Here is a 21082-nt window from a genome sequence, read left to right as displayed (position 1 = left end):
ATCTTACTGTTCCGGATATTATACCCATCTTAGGCGCCATAGCTAACATACAGGTGACCCAGGAGGAACGGTCAATATTCAGGGATATGGCAGGAACGACCATTAGAAGCAAAAACTCTAGTAAACTTGGGCTCTAAAAGGCATACCTTAGGTGCTACGAGCTCTTTATCATCTTCGTTACTGTGACACAAATCTTTTCTACTGAACAAGTGCTCATAGCTCAAAGGCATGCATTTTAGAGCCTACGTTGTGCGCTGAGACTTGGAAAGAATGAAGTACAATGGTCGAGCAGCTCCTCACAAGCCACACATTTCTGTAGTCAATGCTACACGGATGCTTGGGATGATGTCGCTGGACAGAGGATGACAGGAAACAAGTAATTTGAAACGATGAATCACGCTACACCCTATGGAATGGGCTGAGTTTGGTTAATGTTCTGGAGATCATTACTTGCCGTGAAGTGAAATCTGGAGAAGGTGATGTTGCAGTATGGAGGGTTTTTTTTCCTACCCTTAAGAATATGGTAAGTGCGGAAGGATACGAACACTTTCTCAGCACTGTGTACTGCGTACAGTAAAGGGACACTTTGGGGACATAGCTGATTGTATCAACGTGACAATACATACAGTCATCAAACAGCATGTGTGAGGCTATGGACATGGCTATAATCCATACAAATACATTGTGACACTTAAAACTACATTCGATGTCAAAAAATTTCTCATCCTCAGAAACGCTTTCCTTGCCATAGCCAGTCAAAATTTTATTTCCTCTGTACTTGGCCATCATCAATTATTTTGCTCCCCAAATAGCAAAGCTCATTTATTACTTTAAGTGTCTCATTTCCTAATCTAATTCCCTCAGCATCACCTGATTTAATTCGACTACATTACATTATCCTCGTTTTGCTTCTGTTGATGTTGATCTTATATCCTCCTTTCAAGACATGTCCATTCCGTTCAGCTGCTCTTCCAGGTCCTTTGCTGTCTCTGAAAAAATTACGATGTCATCGGCAAACCTCAAAGTTTTTATTTCTTCTTCGTGGATTTTAATTCCTACTCCAAATTTTTCTGTTGCTTCCTTCACTGCTTACTGAATATACAGATTGAATAACATCGGGAATAGGCTACAACCCTCTCTCACTCCCTTCCCAACCATTGCTTCCCTTTCATGTCCCTCAACTCTTACAACTGCCATCTGGTTTCTATAAAAATTGTAAATAGCCTTTCGCTACCTGTATTTTACGCCTGCCACCTTCCGAATTTGAAAGAGTATTCCACTCAACATTGTCAAAAGCTTTCTCTAAGTCTACAAATGCTAGAGACGTAGGTTTGCCTTTCCTTAATCTATGTTCTAAGTTAAGTCGTCGGGTCAGTACTGCCTCAATTGTTCCAACATGTCTACCTATCTTCTCCGCGGTCGGCGTCTACCAGTTTTCAATTCGTCTGTAAAGAATTTGTGTTAGTATTTTACAGCCGTGACTTATTAAACGAATAGATAGGTAATTTCCACACCTGTCAACACCTGCTTTCTTTGGGATTTGCATTATTATATTCTTCTTGAAGTCTGAGGGTATTTCGCCTATCTCATACATCTTGCTCACCAGATGGTAGAGTTTCATCAGGGCTGGCTCTCCCAAGGCTATCATTAGTTCTAATGGAATGTTGTCTACTCCCAGGACCTTGTTTCGACAAAGGTCTTTCGTTCCTCTGTCAAACTCTCACGCAGTATCGTATCTTCCATTTCCTCTTCATCTACGTCCAGTTCTATTTCCATAAAATTGCCCTCAAGTACATCGCCCTTGTATAGACCCTCTATATACTCCTTCCACCTTTCTGCTTTTCCTTCTTTGCTTATAACTGGGTTTCTATCTGAGCTCTTGATATTCATGCAAGTGGTTCTCTTTTCTCCAAAGGCCTCTTTAACTTTACTGTAGGCAGTATCTATCTTACCCCCTAGTGATATGTGCCTCTACATACTTACGTTTGTGCTCTAGCCACCGCTGCTTAGCCATTTTGCACTTCATGTCGATCTCGTTTTTGGGACGTTTGTATTTCTTTCTGCCTACTTCATTTAATGTATTTTTATATTTTCTCCTTTCATCAATTAAATTCAATATTCTTCCAGTTACCCAAGAATTTCTACAAGCTTTCGTCTTTTTGCCTACTTGATACTCTGCTGCCTTCACTACTTCATCTCTCAAAGCTACCCATTCTTCTTCTACTCTATTTCTTTCCCCCGTTCTTGTCAATCGGTCCCTAATACCCTCTCTGGAACACTACAATCTCTGGTTTTTTCAGTTTATCCAGGTCCCATCTCCTTAAATTCCCACCTTTTTGCAGTTTCTTCAGATGTCAACAAATAACAAATCGAATAAGATGAACATGGCTTTTTATTTAATAAACACATACCACTTAATTATGTACAGCAGGATATCCTGTAAGTTCAAGAAAATGCTCAATGCAACCCTTTTTTTTACGGGGACCAAGCAAAGAAGAAAAACACCATGCAAATCACCAAGTTTCTCTTCATAAAAAAATAATTTTTTCCACCTTTTACAGATTCTTATCATTCCCACTTAATGAGAACTCGATTTTTTTATTACGCGTTTAGAAGTCTCGTACAAACGTCTTGAATGCATCAGATATTGACTTCTTGTGCGGCTGTGGCTTCATCTTCGGTATGAACCTGCTGGTCCTTGGATTCAACGTGTTGTGGTACAGCTTCATTCACCTTTTATTTATTTCGCGCAAAATGATAATGCACATCAGTGGGATTAACTCTGTGATGACAATCTTGGTTTTTAATAAGCTTCACTGTACTTCAATTTTCAGGGTTGTTGAATAAAGCAAAGTTTTAAACAATTCTTAACCCGGAGAATTTCTATCCGTGTTTCATAGGCTGCAAAAGTGTTCAGTCAGATGTAGAGAGCGCTACCGTTATTTTTGTTGAGCCGCATGTACTGTGTAACAATGGACTCACCAAGTATTAACAGCGTAAAAGTTGTGGATTTCCTGGTTTCCACATTATAGTCTGCACCGCCCTAGGCCTGAAAGCTGTTTTCCTGTTTTGAAGGAAAATAAAATCCATAGTTCATAGTGACTTTAATGTATTTGATGGTCCGTATCATAGCATTGCAATGTATCTTCATTATTTTCTCAAGATGCTGACGCATTTTTGACTGTGAAGGCAATTTTCGACCGTGTCTCTGGTGAAAAATACATCAGACTACCCACAGCTTGCGTGTATGTAACATCGGACGTGTTTTTATGTTCATTTTTGTTCATGTCTACGCACCCCTGATGATACTGGTCATCTGTTGCACAGTTACAGGGTTTGTATTTCATACTGAAGCGGCGTAGAATCTTCATGACATAGTTCCATTTTTTCTGCATCGATAGGCCTATCTGCTAAATGTCCCGCCTGCAGGCCCAAGTAAGTACCCAATTTTATGGAGGTGATGTAGTCAATTCAACAAAAAGTAAATGGTAGCAGGATCCTTAATGAGCTAGAAGGCCATCCATCATTCTCATGCACTGTCAAAATTAATGGATTTGTTTGCGTTCTGATTGGTGAATACATGTGGATCTGCATTTTTAGGTGGAATCTAAACCTGTATAAGACTTCTGAAATGTTGATTCAGGCCATAAAAGTTTTGATTTCGTTTACACACACACGCAAAGTCCCATCGTCAAAACCGTTCTTATAAATTATTTTTGTTGAATTGCCATGTAGAAAAGCAGTACGGACGTCAGTTTGCTTAAAACGTGTTTCTGAGGCTGCAGTGGTTAATTTTAATCGCATTGAATCATATCTAGTCGCTTGACTATAAGTTTCAAGATAATCCATACCAGCAACTACCTTGAAACCTGTATCGCAAGTATTGCCTTCAAACGTGCTACATAATCACTAATAGAATATTTGATTATTGCACACAACGGTTGTCAGCAACCTCTTTAAGTGGCTTCACAAGTGTCCAGGTTTCGTTAACTTTAAAGAAATTAATTTCATTATACATTGCATTTTTCCATTTTCTGCTTCATCACGTATAACTGCTTCTTAGTATATATCTGGTTGGACAATATCTAAAATGGATTCGTTATTTTCGTATCCTAATGGCAATTTTGTTCCTCTACCATCTCTTAACTGATATTTCTGGTTAGATTGAACAGCTTCATCAGCTGTTACTTCCTGTTCGCTGACATCATCTGAATTTGCATCATCATTTTCTCTCTTCACAGGTCTCTGAATAATTCTGAACAGCAGGAAAGTTCTGAAGAACGTCTTCTGCAGATGGTCTCTTATTTGCAGGAAGAACAAAATCAATTGCTTTTGACGTTGGTGTTTCTTCCGTGCTACAATTGTCCGTAAACAGTTTTCCGTAAAAGTAATATCTGGGAGTTGTCGCCGGTATGATAACCTTGTGTGTTTTGGTCTTAACCAAAAGAATGACCCTTATCAGCTACTGCATCCCATTATTGCTTTTTTCCCTTAGGAACTCGGAAATAAATTTCTTCACTAAAAGTTCTGACGATTCTTAAGCTTGGTTTCCTCCCTAACGACAGCTTACATGGCACAACTTCGCTTTGTCTACTTGTCCCAGTCCAGTGTGCGTGAATACTGCGTTAAGTCACCGCTTCTGCCCTCATTTCAGCGGGCAATTCACCTCCATTCAGACCAGTCCTGGCCAACTCGACAATAGTTCTGTTTTTTCCGTTCAGTGGCTCTGTTTTGTTGTGGGCCGCATGGCACTGTTCTCTGACGCAAAATGTCGTGCTGGGTAATCCAACTGTTTACTTCTTGATTACAAAACTAGTCCGTTTACCATCTGTTCACTTATTCCAAAAAAATTCTCAAACAATCAGCTGTGTGATTTATTCTTGACAACAATCACATTTCAATGTCAAGAAATATCTTGCACTACCCACAGTGCATTCTTGCAGTTTCCCCTCACGAAACTGCATGCACAAACTCACCTATTCGTTTTGGTTTGTTATCACTTGATGGAAATGGCGGTTTACATTTTGCCAGTAGTGCGGTCTTCGCATCTCGTCTTCTGATCTTGAAATTTGTCTTGGTAATCAACTAAGTGTTTAACTTATATATGATATCCTGATACGCAGCCGGCCCGTGTGGCCGAGCGGTTCTAGGCGCTTCAGTCTGGAACCGCACGACCGCTACGGTCGCAGGTTCGAATCCCGCCTCTGGCATAGATGTGTGTGATGTCCTTAGGTTAGTTAGGTTTAACTAGTTGTATGTTCTAGGGGACTGATGACCTCAGATGTTAAGTCCCATAACGCTCACAGCCATTTGAACCGTTTTTGAACCTGATACGCAGTCCGCTTAGGGCTGAAGAAGAGAGCTTACAACCAACAAAACACCCACGATCCGACATTTTAAACAGTTTGTTACTGTAACAATGCTTTCGATCTTTGAAGATTATCACATTTTATTATCGGGCTGATGTGTTATACATCAAGGGCTGTAGGTCACCAAAATTAACAAAACATTACTGATGTGATTTTCTTATCATTCGTTTCGAGTATAGACCAGAATATTAGCGTCTCCGGATCCAACAGCAGGATTGCATTTTCCATCAGCAATATGAACAAGTCTTGTCTATGGAAATTCTTCATAGGTAGTGGACTAAGAACGTTAATTGAGTGACTGATCAGCTGCCCGTGAATCGATGTACCATGCTTCTCCAGTTATACCTGAATCATCACTTGTAGTGGACATTGCTTCTATAATGAGAGCTTCTCCACTGGTTCATGACTGATCTACAATTGTGGCTTTTAGCTTTTTTATTCACAGATCCAGTGATCTGGCTTACAAGGATAGTAGTAGGTACCTAATTTTATACAATGCTTGGGTTTTTACACCGTATTTAAGAAAGCTGTTACTTGCTGCACATGCTAAATTTTCATTTTCTGACGGATTTCGAAATTGGCAAAGCATATTCATATTCATAACAAATTCTGAAGTCAGTAAAACAAAAATCCTATTCTGTGCACCTAAATGTTCAGTCTATAATATCTTTACTCTATGTGGACACTGGACTTCATCGACGTGCTGTCAACAAGTGAAATATAACCTGGACATCACTCCATCCTTCTGGGTGTTGGACAGTAGCTGACGTCTTAATATGCAGCGTTTACAGCCCGTGGTGGAATCGAACGTTCTCATTTTGATATATTGTATACAAACCAGCGTAGAACAATCTGAAATAACAATTAATACAGGGCAATTTCGTATGCTACTTCCGAACTACTATTCCTCAGTGTAGCGTTGCCACAGTGCTCTCCAAGTTTTCAATTGATCTCCAAGCAGTCCTGCAGCAGAGCCCAAAATAATAACACGAAGAACTGCAGAGAATACATCACATGTGCAGATCTAAAGCATATTCGTTCTAGTTCAATTTACAGTATCTAACAGAGGCCACTTCGTAAGTGTAACGCTTGAAGCAGTCTACATAAAATACATTTAGCATGGGTAGTGATTTGTAATCAACACATACTATCTGGTGTCAAGTACAATAACAACACTTTAACAATTGTGGTGGCGAATAGGTAACTTTTGTGAATGAGTTCTACCACAATTACCAAACGGTGATCGGTCCTCTGTAAGTGATATTAAAATATGTACAAGCGAAAGCATATATGAAACCTACAGGGTGTGGCAGAAAAACGGGCTGTTTTGATAAATTTCAAAGTTGAGTGCTATTATTGGCAACGCTGAATGTTTGTCGTAAGTTTCAGGTGGGTACGCCATTTGCTGAGATGGAACACTGGAGTGGATCTGAAAGTGCTGTGTCTGTGAAAGCCTTTTACAAAAACGGAGATTGTGTTGTTGTTGCTGCTGCTGCTGCTGCTAGACGGGGAATACCGCCGTTATTTTAGCCTTAGACGGAATGATTCCGTGCCATTAGTACATGCAGTCAGGTTATGGGCGTGAAACTTTGAAGCGAGAGGAAGTGCGTGTAAGGAGGAACGACTAGAGGTTGTGTAAAATGTAGTAACCAACAGCCTTAACCCTTCTGGGAGACAAATTGCGGCAGTAGCGGGAATATCCAGTAGTGCTGAGCAAAGAATTTTACGGATTGATTTTGAAGTTACCAAACATGATACAGTTTGAGCAACAGTTACGTGAAAGTGATTATGAAAAGCAAATGACTGTCTGTCGAAATGATGACAAAAATTAGGGAAAACGAAGGTTTCTTAAATTTACTATGGGTGAGTGGTTAATGCAACAAGCAGAACTGCCGTCTCTGATGAGAGGATAATTCTCACGAAAACCATCAACGTCCATTACAAAGGCAGAAAGCCCTAGTGTGCCGCCCTGTCTCTGCAATGGGCGTAACTGGTCCTTTCTTTCTTACACGCGCCTCTCTGGTCGGGCCATCCTCAGCCGTTTTGGTACATTTTATAGCAAGGACTCCGGAAACAGCCTTATCTTGAACCAATTTTGTTAAGGCACTACCGGTTTCGTGGTTTGTAGTCACATCATCGGATGCATACGCATGTTCAGAAAAAAAACACCTCTAACGACTAGAGATAGGGCGTTCATATTCACAGGATATGTCCATCAATATGTTCTGCAGAAATGATTTAGCATTTGAACTATGTCGATCCGCGGGTTCAAGGTCAACATCGATGTCGCCGCGCAACACCACGTACCGATAAAATGTGCCTGCGGCTCTCTTTGACGCCATAACCCGAACATCATGGATCTTGTGATTTGAGCAGACGCGCAAGATGCCTTACAGACATATGCGCCAACCGTACCGTCAGATCAGTGAGTTTGAAAGACGGCGCGTTATCGGCATGAGAAAATGTGATGTGTCCATCCGGGAAATTGCAGCTCGCGTGGAACGAAGTGTTTCGGCAGTGCAGCGGGTGTGTGTGCCGAATGGTTCACGAAATGCCGTAGACACGACGAGATGGGTCAGACTTCTTGTCTTCCCGCTGACAGGTTCTAGGCGTGCCAGACCAACGTATCATATTAACAGCTTCACGGCATTCGAGACGCACGTTACGTTTCGTGGAAGGCTACGTTACCCATCAAAGATATGGGGTTTACAGCGGTACTAGTACAGCAGGCGCTATCAAAAGTATCTTTCGGCGATAACTGCCAACAATCACGACTGTGGGCAGGCCTTCTTCCCTTTTGAATTTTTCAATAAAAGCCAATTTCGTGAAGTCGTTACTTTCAGTTTCGCAGCAAGCTATAGGATATGAACACTTCCTGTTTCGCGGAAGCACATATGATATGAATAAAACGGAAGCAGTTTTTTTTAGTACTGTCTTACTTACTCATATGGCAAAGCAACTGGCGACTAAGAGTTAACTGCGAAAATTTGGAGAAGGCGAAACGAAGAGGAGGGAGAAGAAAGTCTTGCCAAGAAGCTGGAAGAACTAAAGCAACGACTTGGGATAAGGTAAGTGATTTCAGATGCCAGTGTTGAGAGTCATTTCGTATCAGCTAAAGATTTGGACCGAAGTCTCTATCTGGCAGTGAGTGCATTTACTGTCTGCGGACGCCTTCATCTGCTACCTTCTATCACCACACACCTGCAACTAAACAAGAAGATACATCTCGTCGTCGAGTAGCACTGAAAATATTGCATATCCAGTAGTTCCTAGCTGGCAAAGACTCTGGGACTTGGTGGAGTGGTCCAACAAAAACCGTTTTTGATCGGATGCAGATTGCCATCCGCAGCCTATCTTTATGGAGATCCGATGGCAGTTGATGCTCTCCAAATCACATAGTTACCCGGTCAAAAAGTAGACGGGTAAGCTTGGCTGTTTAGGGTTGGATGAATGTAGCTGGATTAAGATACTGGCTGAAGTTCCATTCATAATGGTCTCAAAAGAAGCGGACTACAAATAGTTCGGTCTCTCTACCCAAAAGAGCAGACTGTAACATTTCTGGCTCTGGGAGCCGCAGCAATCGCTCACAAACTCACTTAGTAATCGAAAAGGATAATATTCCCTGCAGTATGACGTAAGAGATGCAGTGAGGTACAGACATTCCTACGTTTATTAACATTTCTTTAAGATATATGATGCACATGTGATTGATAGTTATCACACTGAAACTCAACAGAAAGAGATCGTCATACTGTATTGAAATTCTCTTTGTTATCAATTTCCTTAAATAACTTCGGCATTATGATGCAATGCAGACAGAGCTCTTCATGCACCTTCGGCACGTCAACAATGTGAGCCGAACGAAGCGTTTCGGGCTCACTCTAGCAATTAAGGTCGGTTGCTACAGATGTGAGCACACGGTAGGAGCGGCTGTACGTTTCGATTTAGGAGGCAATGCCGACGTATAATATCTTACTTGTTCACCGAATATGTAGATATAAATGTACCGCGACTCTGCGTGCAATGCAGAGTAGAATGTGTAAATAAGAAGTTATTCTGTTAAGTGATCTATATGGAGTTTTACTGAACGCATATTAATATTGTTAACTTTAAACTGTATTGTGTGGGACGCTGTAGTCGATCATTTATTGTATCACTTTTTAGCAACTTAGCAATTTGTGATTTTATCTGCTACTTCATTTCGGTTATTGAAGACCTACTCCCATCCCTCAATTTAAATAGGACTTCTTATTTTGCAACCTTAGCCCAGTCGATAGTAACTTTAATTACAGCCTTACATCGAGAAAGCCGAACTCCACGAGATGCGTGCAGCTTCTGTGCAGGGACATCAGAGGAGGACACCAGATAGATGGACAATTATAATTTCTGTGGTCTGTCAAGGTGCAACAGTGCACAGCTATGGTCCCTCGCATCTCTGCATTCAAAGTGCAAAGTTCGAAAAGACGCGTGGAATCTGTAGTAACACAGAGGAGGGAATGCACAGGACGCTAGGGTGCATTTTGTGACGAACACTGACTCTTGTTTCCATTTGGTTGCTGGAGTTAATCGGTTCTCAAACAATTAGCACCTACCAAAAAAGTACCCCCTATCGCATTGTTTTTGCTGCAAGATGTGAATCATCCGCTTTGGGTACAACAACAGTCGGTATACATCGAAGGGAACCAAAAATTTACTGAAGATAGGCCCAGAAGATTCGGACTTGGAGTGACACGCAAATCTAATTGGGAATTGCTGTGATTTTGGACTGCGTGCTGTATCAGAAAAAAAAATTCGAAAGCCTCTTCGGAATCATGTGTTTTCTACGTGGGACAGTAGTAGGTGACGTCAGCATGTTTGTATCTTGCCCGTCTCCTCCAGTTCCCAACGACTCAACGCAGGATTGGACACTGAGGATTGGTGATCTTCGTAGTAAAAGTACGCCTTTTATTTCAAATTTCATCCTTACCAGAATTATTTATATTATGGTTACAAAATTTGTGTACAATCCCATATATTGGCAAAATTGCCGTTAACTTTCAGACTACAGACCTGTATATTGTAATAGCGGCACCACAGTTTAATTATATTTGAAAGATAAAACGAAACGCTTAGCACAGAGTAGCACTTACGAACACACCTGAACACTAGATTGGTCAGTCATTCAGACCTCTGGCAATTACGTTATCAGAATGCGGGAAAAGATGGAGACTAGGTAAGGCAGATTCAACTTTCGCAAAATATCTTATAGAAAACCACCAATCGTGTAGATTGTTAAGTTTTACTTACTGAAAAGAAAAGCAGATAGCTGACAATAATAGAAACTCTTGAAATCAATAAACATGTGACACAGGATGCCAGTCCAGTTTTAAATGAACATCTGCCAAATAAGTTTCAGTTATACAAATATTATATTACAATTGTAAATTCAACAATAGTTCTTAACTTTTGTTAACTGTTAAGGTTTCCACAAAACATTAAAAACTTTATTTTTTATTTCTGTTGAATGTAACGATTTCTTGCGTAGCATAGAAACGTAACAAATTTCGAAGTGAACATTCTGTATTTCATCATTCTTCTGTACCTGTATGAGTAATATCTGTAAAACTCGCTTGTCATTTTATCTGTGATGTGGCATTCAGTCGTGACAAGAGGATGCGATACTCGGCCAAATAAATAATACTTAGTAGAACACCAGGGAAGTGTTTCCTATTTAATACTTACATGATTACTTAGTCCGGAAAATAATGCTGTGATTCCTACATTCCTCGAGTCACAACCCAGTTGTAGACAACCACTGCTGTCAATCTACATCTACATCGTTACTCTGCTATCCACACTTACGTGCGTGGCGGAGGGTTCATCTAACCGTTTTCATACTATTTCTCTACCATTCCACTCTCGAATGGCGCGCGGGAAAAAGGAACACCTAAATCAAGACAATTCTCAGCCCTCTCTCCCGAAAAAGATAATAATACGACCTAAAGCAGCACTGGCCCACTAGCAAACACCACCATAAAAACAACATGGTCATGTCCATGAAAGTTTTACTGAAGATGACAGCGGCCGCAGCAGCCAACGCTTGAACGTACTACGTTACTGATTGTGTAACGATTAAATGTCACTGTGACGCTTCTGTCCTCATTGTTGAGAACAGCAGACACCATACCGAATGCTGCAGAGTGCACTGTTTGGAAGGAACTTGACAGAGAACTCGTTCTTAGGAACGAGTGATAAACAGGGTCAAGAAAAAAATTCCGCACTTTGAGGTCGGCAGGCGATCTCTCATCCCAGTTCAAGGCTGAAGTCTATCTAGCAAAACCCAGTCCCGCCGGTAGGTTTGATAGAAATGCGACTTAAAAAAGACGAGTCCCTGGCAACGCTGCAAACGCATGCAGCGTGGCCAAGAACAAGGAGCACGAAATCTACGCGGAGCTGTCCCATTAACTCAGCGACGAGGCAATGCCGTAAGGGAACTCCCCTATGTTGGAGTCGCCTTCACGCGGAACATTTTTTTCAGTTAAAGCATCAAACTGTATCCAGCTAACATCTCAATAATGCAGTATACTTCTGTTACTGTACATTTATTTAAACATTATGACTTAATATGAACTTCTTATGGACGTAAACGACCACTTCGTTTCGTCCATGACCCAAGTAAAGCCAACAGAAAACAATCGTGGATAGAGTAAAGTTGTCTGATCCAATGAAGCACAAATAACGCAATAGGCAGATTACATTAGATTGTGCATTATGCTACGCACAATAATTCCATTCTGTACGTCTGATGTCCGGGCTTCTCTTCACAGGGCCGGTATGTACACGTACGAGCACCGTTCACCTTGGAGAAGATGTTCAAAACGACCACATCGCTTTTGCTAACACATCTCCACTCGCTGGACCAATGCAATCCACCTGCATCCACCATTGACGGAGTGCCATGCACACGAGCTATTAGGTCGTGTAGATTCATGGGTAGAGTGCTATAAACTCGTTCCTGTAAGAGTTCCCACAAATAAAAATCTAATGGATAAAGATCTGGGGAACGTGGAGGCCAGAACATTGGATCTCCACGACGAATCCATTTCTCTGGAAACATTATTTAAATAGTTATCCACATTCATTTCAAAGCTTGGCAGTGCACCATCATGGTGAAACGATAGCTGACGCCGAACACTAAGCGGAACTTTTTCTAAGTCGAAATATCGCCAACAAACGTACGATACAGGGGGGCATTCAACTTGTCAGGGATACATAAGGGCCCAAATGTACTCCTACCGCGAGTTCAGCTGACAGTGTTACGCAATGTGTCGTGGTACGGATGCAGTTCTTCATTTTGCAACACTTCAACAACCAATGTTTGAGATTACTGGAACAAACTTGAAATATCACAGGTACTTCGCCAAGGTGTGTGGTGAACGGTTTCAAGGATCGCTTCCTCTGTTTGTGTCCATTACTTCTGGAAGAAAATTATTGCTTCCCGAAGGCGTTCGTTCAGGCGATTACAAACATTGTTATCGGCTTTGGCGCCTTTGAGGGTACCGGTACCTTGCAGCACACTCGCGAGCAGCAGCAGCAACAGCAGCAGCTTGGTTATCGGACGCACCCAGCACCAGAGGCATATCGACGTATTCATCGTTTGTGTATTCCATCGGAAGCCACCCCACTCTACACGAACTTCACAGGACTAGTTATGGTTGTGCACTGCGCGGTTGTTAGACATATGCATAAATTTAAATTTTTTTATAGAATAGGATTCACCAACAGTGAAGTGAGAATTCATCATTCATTTCGATTTTGTACAGCAGTAATAAACCTTTCGGTTTTACAGCAATGTTTTTCTACTCGCGATTGAAATTTCAGTCGTTTTAAACCCGTCAATACCATTTGTAACTTGTCATTTTAACAGGTAGATTGAATTCCGTCTCGCAACCTATTACGCACAGATAGGTCCATGGGCAGGACGTTATTCGCACACCTGAAACGTACTCGTTCCTTGAGAACGCTGCGCTGTAGTCGCGGTTCGTAAGTAGTCCCGTCCGGGTTGCGAGTTACTGGGGCGCTTGTCACGTCCTCGTTCTCTCGGAACCTGACGCTCCACCGCAGTCGTTATTCATTAATACATTTTAGATCCACTCGGGAGGGAGTAGCTCGCTGCCGGAAAGCATATTTCCTTCGCCAACAGGTAAAAAGAATGGATTACCGGGTGCCGAATGGTTCCACTGCACAAGCAGTTCCATTTTTCTAACGTGCAGACGGAAGTCGTGACACATTTACAACTCCAAGTGCGCCGAGCGTTTTTGACTGCAGACCAGTACTTGTGCACTATGCAAAGTATGTTAAATTTTCATTCAGTTCTGTGTGTAGGTCCGTGTGATGGTCATCAATAAATGAAAGAAATCTACACTGCTCAGTTACATTAATGTGACTACCCATCAAAAGCCTGAATGTTGTCCCCATGGACAGATGCCTACTTGTATTACTTGTATTGATCCACTATGTCCTCCAGAAAAGATCGTCCAGGGAATGCCACGAAAACACTCCCTCCTCCGGCCTGGACTCTTCCGACAATTGTTGTAGGGTGTTCGCTTTCAGACGTGTCACGCCGTACACGCCAACGTCTTTACGATGGAACAAGAAACGTTATTCACTTGAGAAGGCCGCTTGTCGTCACTGCTGCCGAGGCCCGAACGTAACAACGTTCGCTGAGCGGTCGTTGAGGAGACATTGTTGGCAGCTCCTCGGTTCGTCTGGGCACTTACACGTGTAATAGCCAGTACACATCCCCTCAGCCGTCGTTCACCCCTGTCATGTATGAGCCGTGGTGCACCGCAGTCGCCTCGGTGCCGTCTTAAGATAGTTCCATTTTGCCATGCGCGCCATACTTTAACTACGGTGCGACGCAATCAGTTTACAAACTTAACCGTTTCGCAAATTCTTCCACCCTAGGCCCGAAAGCCAACGATCATGCCCTTCTGAACGTCAGATAAATCACTCCCTCACAACATAGACTGCACCGTTTTCCGCATCCTCCCCACACGCTTATATAAACTCTAGTACTAGAGCTTCCACTTGGCGTCTGTGAGTGGTTATTACCGTTGACGAAGACAAGCGGTGGTCACATTAATGTGACTAGAACGTCACGATGTTTTGCTGTACTGTAATACATTAACGTAACAAAATTGGCGAGTACGGTATTTACAGTCAAACCTAATGTTTCAAAATTTCTATGAGGAAACTGGTACGAAATGTACTGTCACAGCTACACAGCGTTCATTAGTTTCAGTTGTCCATGAACGTATGTGTGGTGGAGCAGAGTCTTTCGAAAAGGTCTCACCGTCCTTCACGGCCTACACGGAGCATATTAAATCATCGATTGGTTTCTAGAAACTGTAAGACGTCTATATTTCTATTGTTAAACCACAATTTATGAAAGATGCTTATATTTTATTAATAGGATTAAGTAGGGATATTTGTCATTTTGGAAATAATTGTGGTAGCAGGGAATGTCTGCACCAAAGTATTGTTGGCGGGAGAGACCGCACTTAAGCGTTCGTAGGAAGTCATAGTAAGCGAGATGTGAAGCGAGTCGGTAGCAAGTCTGAAGCGAGAGGTTGAGAGGAGCGGTGTGGCTGCCAGCCACCAGCTATGATTTACAAGAGATTACAAACGAATGTACAGACACATCAGCTAACTATCGTAAGAGGAACTTATGTTATTGTATTTTTTTTTTTTTTTTTTTTTTTTTTTTTTTTTGGAGAAACTCAAGACTAGTGTAGGTATGTTTGGGTAATGCTAGTTGTAAGATTATTGTAAAAAGTAAGTCCTATTTGAACGTTTGTAAAATCATTTCATTACCAACAGTAAGAAGAATCGTTTTCATAACATAATTAATTTTTGCCAGCAATATTGCAATACTGATTATAATCCATCCCAAAAACCATCAACGTAAAACTTCGCAAAATTTTATTGTTGTCAAGGAAAAGTGTAACTATGAATTACGTAACTTCAGTCAAATTAATTAAAGAATAACGTCAGCTTTGCTATTAAAGAATAACGTCAGCTTTGGTAATAAATACAGCCACTTATTATGACAGCCCACCAGCAGTTAATAGAGTATAGTAAACCAGAGGAAGTATATTCATGTCGCAGTTCGATGTAGCAGTCAGATGGCTATTCAGTAACAGTAAAAAAAGTAAGGAACAGCTTTGGCTTATTGCAGATAGCGACTGAGGGCCAAGACGACGACACACTCTATGTTTCGTCGAAATAATCAGCAAATCACTTTTAATAAGCAGCATTTAAATTTGTATGCGAAGATTGAGAAAGAGAATTAATTTCAAAGGGAAGATTTCATTTGTTATTATTAAGCAAGAGATAGAAATCCTAAGGGAAGGTTTCATAGGTTGTTGTAGAAGGGAAGGTTGCGTAACAAAAGAGATATAGAGAAGACGGGAAGGTTTCACTGTCACCTGACTTGAAGTGGAACACTGTGACTAACAGGTCAGCCTCCGGCCAGGCAGAAGGGGGCGAGTACTCACGTGGAGGCGGCCGCGGCAGATGCACTCGTAGAGGCGGTCTCGCGTGCCGAGGAAGGGCAGCGTGCCGGACAGCAGCACGTGCAGCAGCACGCCGGCCGACCACACGTCCACCGGCTTGCCGTACAGCCGCCGCGCCACCACCTCGGGCGCCATGAAGTGCGGCGTCCCGATGCGCCCTGCAACCATCGCCACCGACCGTCAGCCCACCAATCGCCATTTCATCCTCATGCAAGTGGAAGTGTAATTCACTCGGGAAGTAGCGCAGCCGTTAATCGGCAATACCGATTCACTTAAGATATTGAACATCAGTACACACAACAGTTTAGAGCGGAGTTAGAGACAGTAACAAAAGTCTGGGAGATGTTAATACAAGAGAGGGGATCAGTGAGAGGGAAGATGCCCATCATGTTGGAGGTGTGAACAGACGTCAGTAACCCCAATGCAGACGCTGTCTGTCTTGTGATGTAAACAGAGGTGACAAAAGTAATCTGGCAGCGATGGTATCACGATGGCGGTGGTATCGCGTACACAAGGTATAAAAGGGTAGTGCATAGGCAGTAATTACTCAGGTAATTCATGTGAAAGGTTTCCGACGTGATTATGGTCGCACGACGGCGATTAACACACTTTGAACGCGGAAACGTAGTTAGAGCTATACTCGTGGGCCACTTCATTTCGGAAATCGTTATGGATTTCAGTACTCACCCGCCCGCAGTGTAAATAGTGTGCCGAGAATACCATATGTCAGGCATCACCTCTCACTACGGACAACGCTTTCACCGACGGCCTTCATATACGACCGAGAGCTGCGGCGTTTCCGTAGATTTGTCACTGTTAACAGACAAGCAACACCGAGTGAAATTATCGCAAAAATTAACTGGAACGTAGAACGAACGTACCCCGTTAGGACAGTGCGGCGAAATTTGGCGTTAATGGTTCAAATGGCTCTGAGCACTATGGGACTTAACATCTGTGGTCATCAGTCCCCTACAACTTAGAACTACTTAAACCTAACTAACCTAAGAACATCACACAACACTCAGTTATCACGAGGCAGAGAAAATCCCTGACCCCTCCGGGAATCGAACCCGGGAACCCGGGCGTGGGAAGCGAGAACGCTACCGCACGACCACGAGCTACGGACTTGGCGTTAATGGACTAGGGCAGCAGACATCGCATGCAGCGCCTCCCCTGGTCTCTTGACCGTATCGATTGCACCCTACACGACTGGAAAACTTTGGCCTCGTCAGATGAGTTCTCATTTCAGTTGGTAAGAGCTGACGATAGGGTTCAAGTGTGGCGCAAACTCCAAAAAGCCATGGACCCAGGTTGTCAACAAGGCACTGTTAGTGTCTCCATAATGGTGCGGGCTGTGTTTGCATGAAATGGACAGGGTCCTCTGGTCCAACTGAATCGATCACTGACTGCAAGTGATTATGTTCGACTACCTGGAGACCGTTTGCAGCCATACATGGACTTCATGTTCCCGAACAACAATGACATGTCACCAGGCGACATCTACATCTACATGGTTACTCTGCAATTCACACTTAAGTGCCTGGCAGAGGGTTCACCGAACCATTTTCATACAACTACTCTACCGTTCCACTCTCGAATGGGGCGTGGGAAAAACGAACACCTTTCCGTTCGAGCTCTGGTTCTCTTATTTTATTATGATGATAATTTCTCCCTACGTAGGTGAGTGTCAACAAAATATTTACGCTTTTGGAAGAGAAAGTTGGTGATTGAAATTTCGTAAATAGATCTCGCCGCAAAGAAAACCACCTTTGTTTCAGTGACTGCCACCCCAACTCGCGTATCATATCAGTGACACTCTCGACCCTACTGTGCGATAACACGAAACGACCTGCCCTTCTTTGCACTTTCTCGATGTCCTCCGTCAATCCTACCTTGTAAGGATCCCATACGCTCAGCAATATTCCAGCGGAGGACGGACAAGTGTAATGTAAGCTGTCTCTTTAGTGGGTTTGTCGCATCTTCTAAGTGTTCTGCCAACAAAGTGCAGTCTTTGTTTCGTCTTCCCCACAATATTATGTTTGGTATTGCCAATTTAACTTGCTGGTAGTTGTAATTCCTTGGTATTTAGTCAAATTGACAGCCCTTAGATTTGTACGATTTATCGTATACCCAAAATTTATCGGATTTCTTTTAGTACCCATGTGGATGACCTCGCACTTTTTTTTTGTTTAGGGCCAATTGCCACTTTTCGCACAAAACAGAAATTCTCTCTAGATCATTTTGTAGTTGGAATTGATCGTCTGATGGTTTTACTAGACGGTAAATTACAGAGTCATCTGCGAACAATCTAAGGGGGCTGCTAAGTTTATCACCCAGATCTTTTATATAAATCAGGAACAGCAGAGGGCCTATGACACTACCTTACGGAACGCCAGATATCACTTCTGTTCTACTCGATGATTTACCGTCTATCACTACGAACTGTAACCTCTCTGAGAGCCCGGCCAGTGTGGCCACGCGGTTCTAGGCGCTTCAGTCCGGAACGGCGCGACCGCTGCGGTCGCAGGTTCGAATCCTGCCTCGGGCATGGATGTGTGTGATGTCCTTAGGTTAGTTAGGTTCAAGTAGTTCTAATTTCTAGGGGACGGATGACCTCAGATGTTAAGTCCCATAGTGCTCAGAACCATTTGAACCTCTCTGAGAGGATATCACGCATCCAGTCACACAACTGAGACGATACTCCACATGCACGCAATCTGATTAATAGTCGCTTGTGAGGAACGGTATCACAAGCCTTCTGGAAATCTAGGAATATGGAATCGATCTGAGATCCCTTGTCGACACCACTCATTACTTCATGGGAATAAAGAGCTAGCTGTGTTGCACAAGAACGACATTTTCTGAATCCGTATTGGTTATGTATCAATAATTCATTTTCTTCAAGGTGATTCATAGTGTTCGAGTACAGTTTATGCTCGAAAATCCTACGGCAAATTGGGGTCAGTGATATAGGTCTGTAATTCAACGGGTTACTCCTATTTCCTTTCTTGAATATTGGTGTGACCTGTGTTACTTTCCAGTCTTAAGGAACAGACCTTTCGTCAAATGAGCGTTTGTATGTGATTGATAAGAAAGGCGCTATTGTGTCTGCATACTCTGAAAGGAACCTGACTGGCATACCATCTGGACCGGAAGACTTGCCTTTCTTAAGTGATTTGAGTTGTTTCGCAACACCTAAGATATTTACTTTTATGTCACTCATGCTAACAGCTGTTCTGGTTTCGAATTCTGGAATATTTACTTCGTTTTCTTTCGTGAAGGAATTACGGAAAACTGTATTTAGTAACTCCGCTTTAGTGGCACCATCATCGGTAACATTTCCATCGCTATCGCGCAGTGACGGTATTGACCGTTTTTTGCCACTGGTGTACTTAACATACGACCAAAATCTCTTTTGGGTTTCCTACCATATTTTGAGACAATGTTTTATTGTGGAAACTATTAAAAGCATCTCGCATTGACGTCCGCACTAATTTTCGAGCTTCCGTGAAACTAAGCCAGTCTTGGGGATTTTGCGTTCTTCTGAATTTGGCATGCTTTTTTCGTTGCATCTGCAACAGTGTTCTGACGTGTTTTGTGTACCATGGTGGGTCAATCCCGTCTCTTGTTAACTTATGCGGTATGAATCTATCTATTGCTGTCGATGCTGTATCTTTGAATTTGAGCCATATCTGGTATACACTTACATAATTAGGTTGGAAGTAATGGAGACTCTCTCTCAGGAAGGCATCAAGCGAATTTTTTAAGTAGATATATTTTGCGTTTATTTTTAGTGGTTTTGTTTGATATGGTTTTGAGCCTCGCTACAATAACCTTGCGTTCAATAGTCCCTGTTGGCGACTGGTTTGAAGAATATTGCAATATCGAGCAATTGATCTGCCCACCCAGATCGTCCGACATGAATTCCATCGAACATTTATAGGACACAATCGAGAGGTCAGTTCCTCGACAGAATCCTGCACCGGCAACACGTTCGCAGTTGTGGACGGCTATAGAGGCAGCATGGCTCAATATTACTGCAGGTGACTCCCAACGACTTGCTGAGGCCATGCAACGTCGATTGCTGCACTATGACGGGCAAAAGAGGTCCGACATGGTATTAGGAGGTATACGATGACTTCTGTCACCTCAGTATATTATTGACGTCACAGTGGCTAAGGCAAAGGCCTGGGGGGGGGGGGGTTTATTGGTGTTTAAGGTCCCGTCGACAATGAGGTCATTAGAGACGGAGCACAAGCTCGGATTAGGGAAGGATGGGAAAGGAAGTCGGCCGTTCCCTTTCAAAGGAACCATCCTGGCATTTGCCTGGTGTGATCTAGGGAAATCACGGAAAACCTAAATCAGGATGGCCGGACGCGGGATTGAACCGTCGTCCTCCCGAATGCGAGTGCAGTGTGCTAACCACTGCGCCACCTCGCTCGGTGCAGGCAAAGGCGTACCCAGCAAGGAGCAGAGTAGGCCAGCTACCTCCACCCTCTCTCTTCTTTACAACAAAAGCTAGCAAACCGAATCTGCATCCTGTAATTCCAATTCGAAAAGGGTATCAATTCAGTAAGTTTGACGACAGCAGTGTGTAATGGATACTGTCTAGTAGCAAGTGTGTCTAGAGCTGTGATCTCTTAAAACTATTTTTGTTCATCACCGCAAAACTAACATTAGTCGCCCTCTCCCCCACCAGTAATTTTTTCAGGGCCAGGGAACGTTCTTCTGTCACGGAGAAATGCTTGAATATTATTTAATAAGTAACGCAGAAACACTGCAAAATCAATGAAGTGTTATGCAGAAAACTCACTTCAGTTTAATACAAATACATTAGTAACTAGAAACAGGTTATCCTGTTCATCTGCTGAGAATTGTGATGACTCTGTGTCCTCTCGAGTCATTTAATAACTGGTCAATTAATTGGAAATTTAACATTGGTTAGTTAAGTATTATCAAATAGATTACGTGTGAAAACCGTACCGAATTGTGCTAACTCAAGGTTTACTGAGCTATACACTAATTGGAGGACTATTTACACTACAAAATACAATTAGTGCATAAAGGAACACTATTTGTAGAAAACGTACAGGTAGTTTTAAGTTTACATTTACTTATTTTTGCACTCAATGAGGCAAACTTCGAAGACAATCGAAC

The 21082-nt window shown here is 42.5% G+C and overlaps 1 protein-coding gene across 1 annotated transcript in view; it reads right to left on the bottom strand.

The window, feature by feature from the left end:
• Nucleotides 1-21082, bottom strand: part of LOC126428134 (peripheral plasma membrane protein CASK-like) — a 1166960-nt gene that overhangs the window by 331493 nt on the left and 814385 nt on the right. Inside the window, exon 7 of the mRNA XM_050090073.1 lies at nt 15908-16083. Within this exon, the coding sequence (XP_049946030.1) occupies nt 15908-16083 (176 nt within the window). The remainder of the gene's footprint in view (nt 1-15907; nt 16084-21082) is intronic.

Source organism: Schistocerca serialis, chromosome 1, assembly GCF_023864345.2.
Source record: "Schistocerca serialis cubense isolate TAMUIC-IGC-003099 chromosome 1, iqSchSeri2.2, whole genome shotgun sequence".
NCBI classification, from domain to species: domain Eukaryota; kingdom Metazoa; phylum Arthropoda; class Insecta; order Orthoptera; family Acrididae; genus Schistocerca; species Schistocerca serialis.
This window is presented reverse-complemented; position numbering and strand designations above follow the sequence as displayed.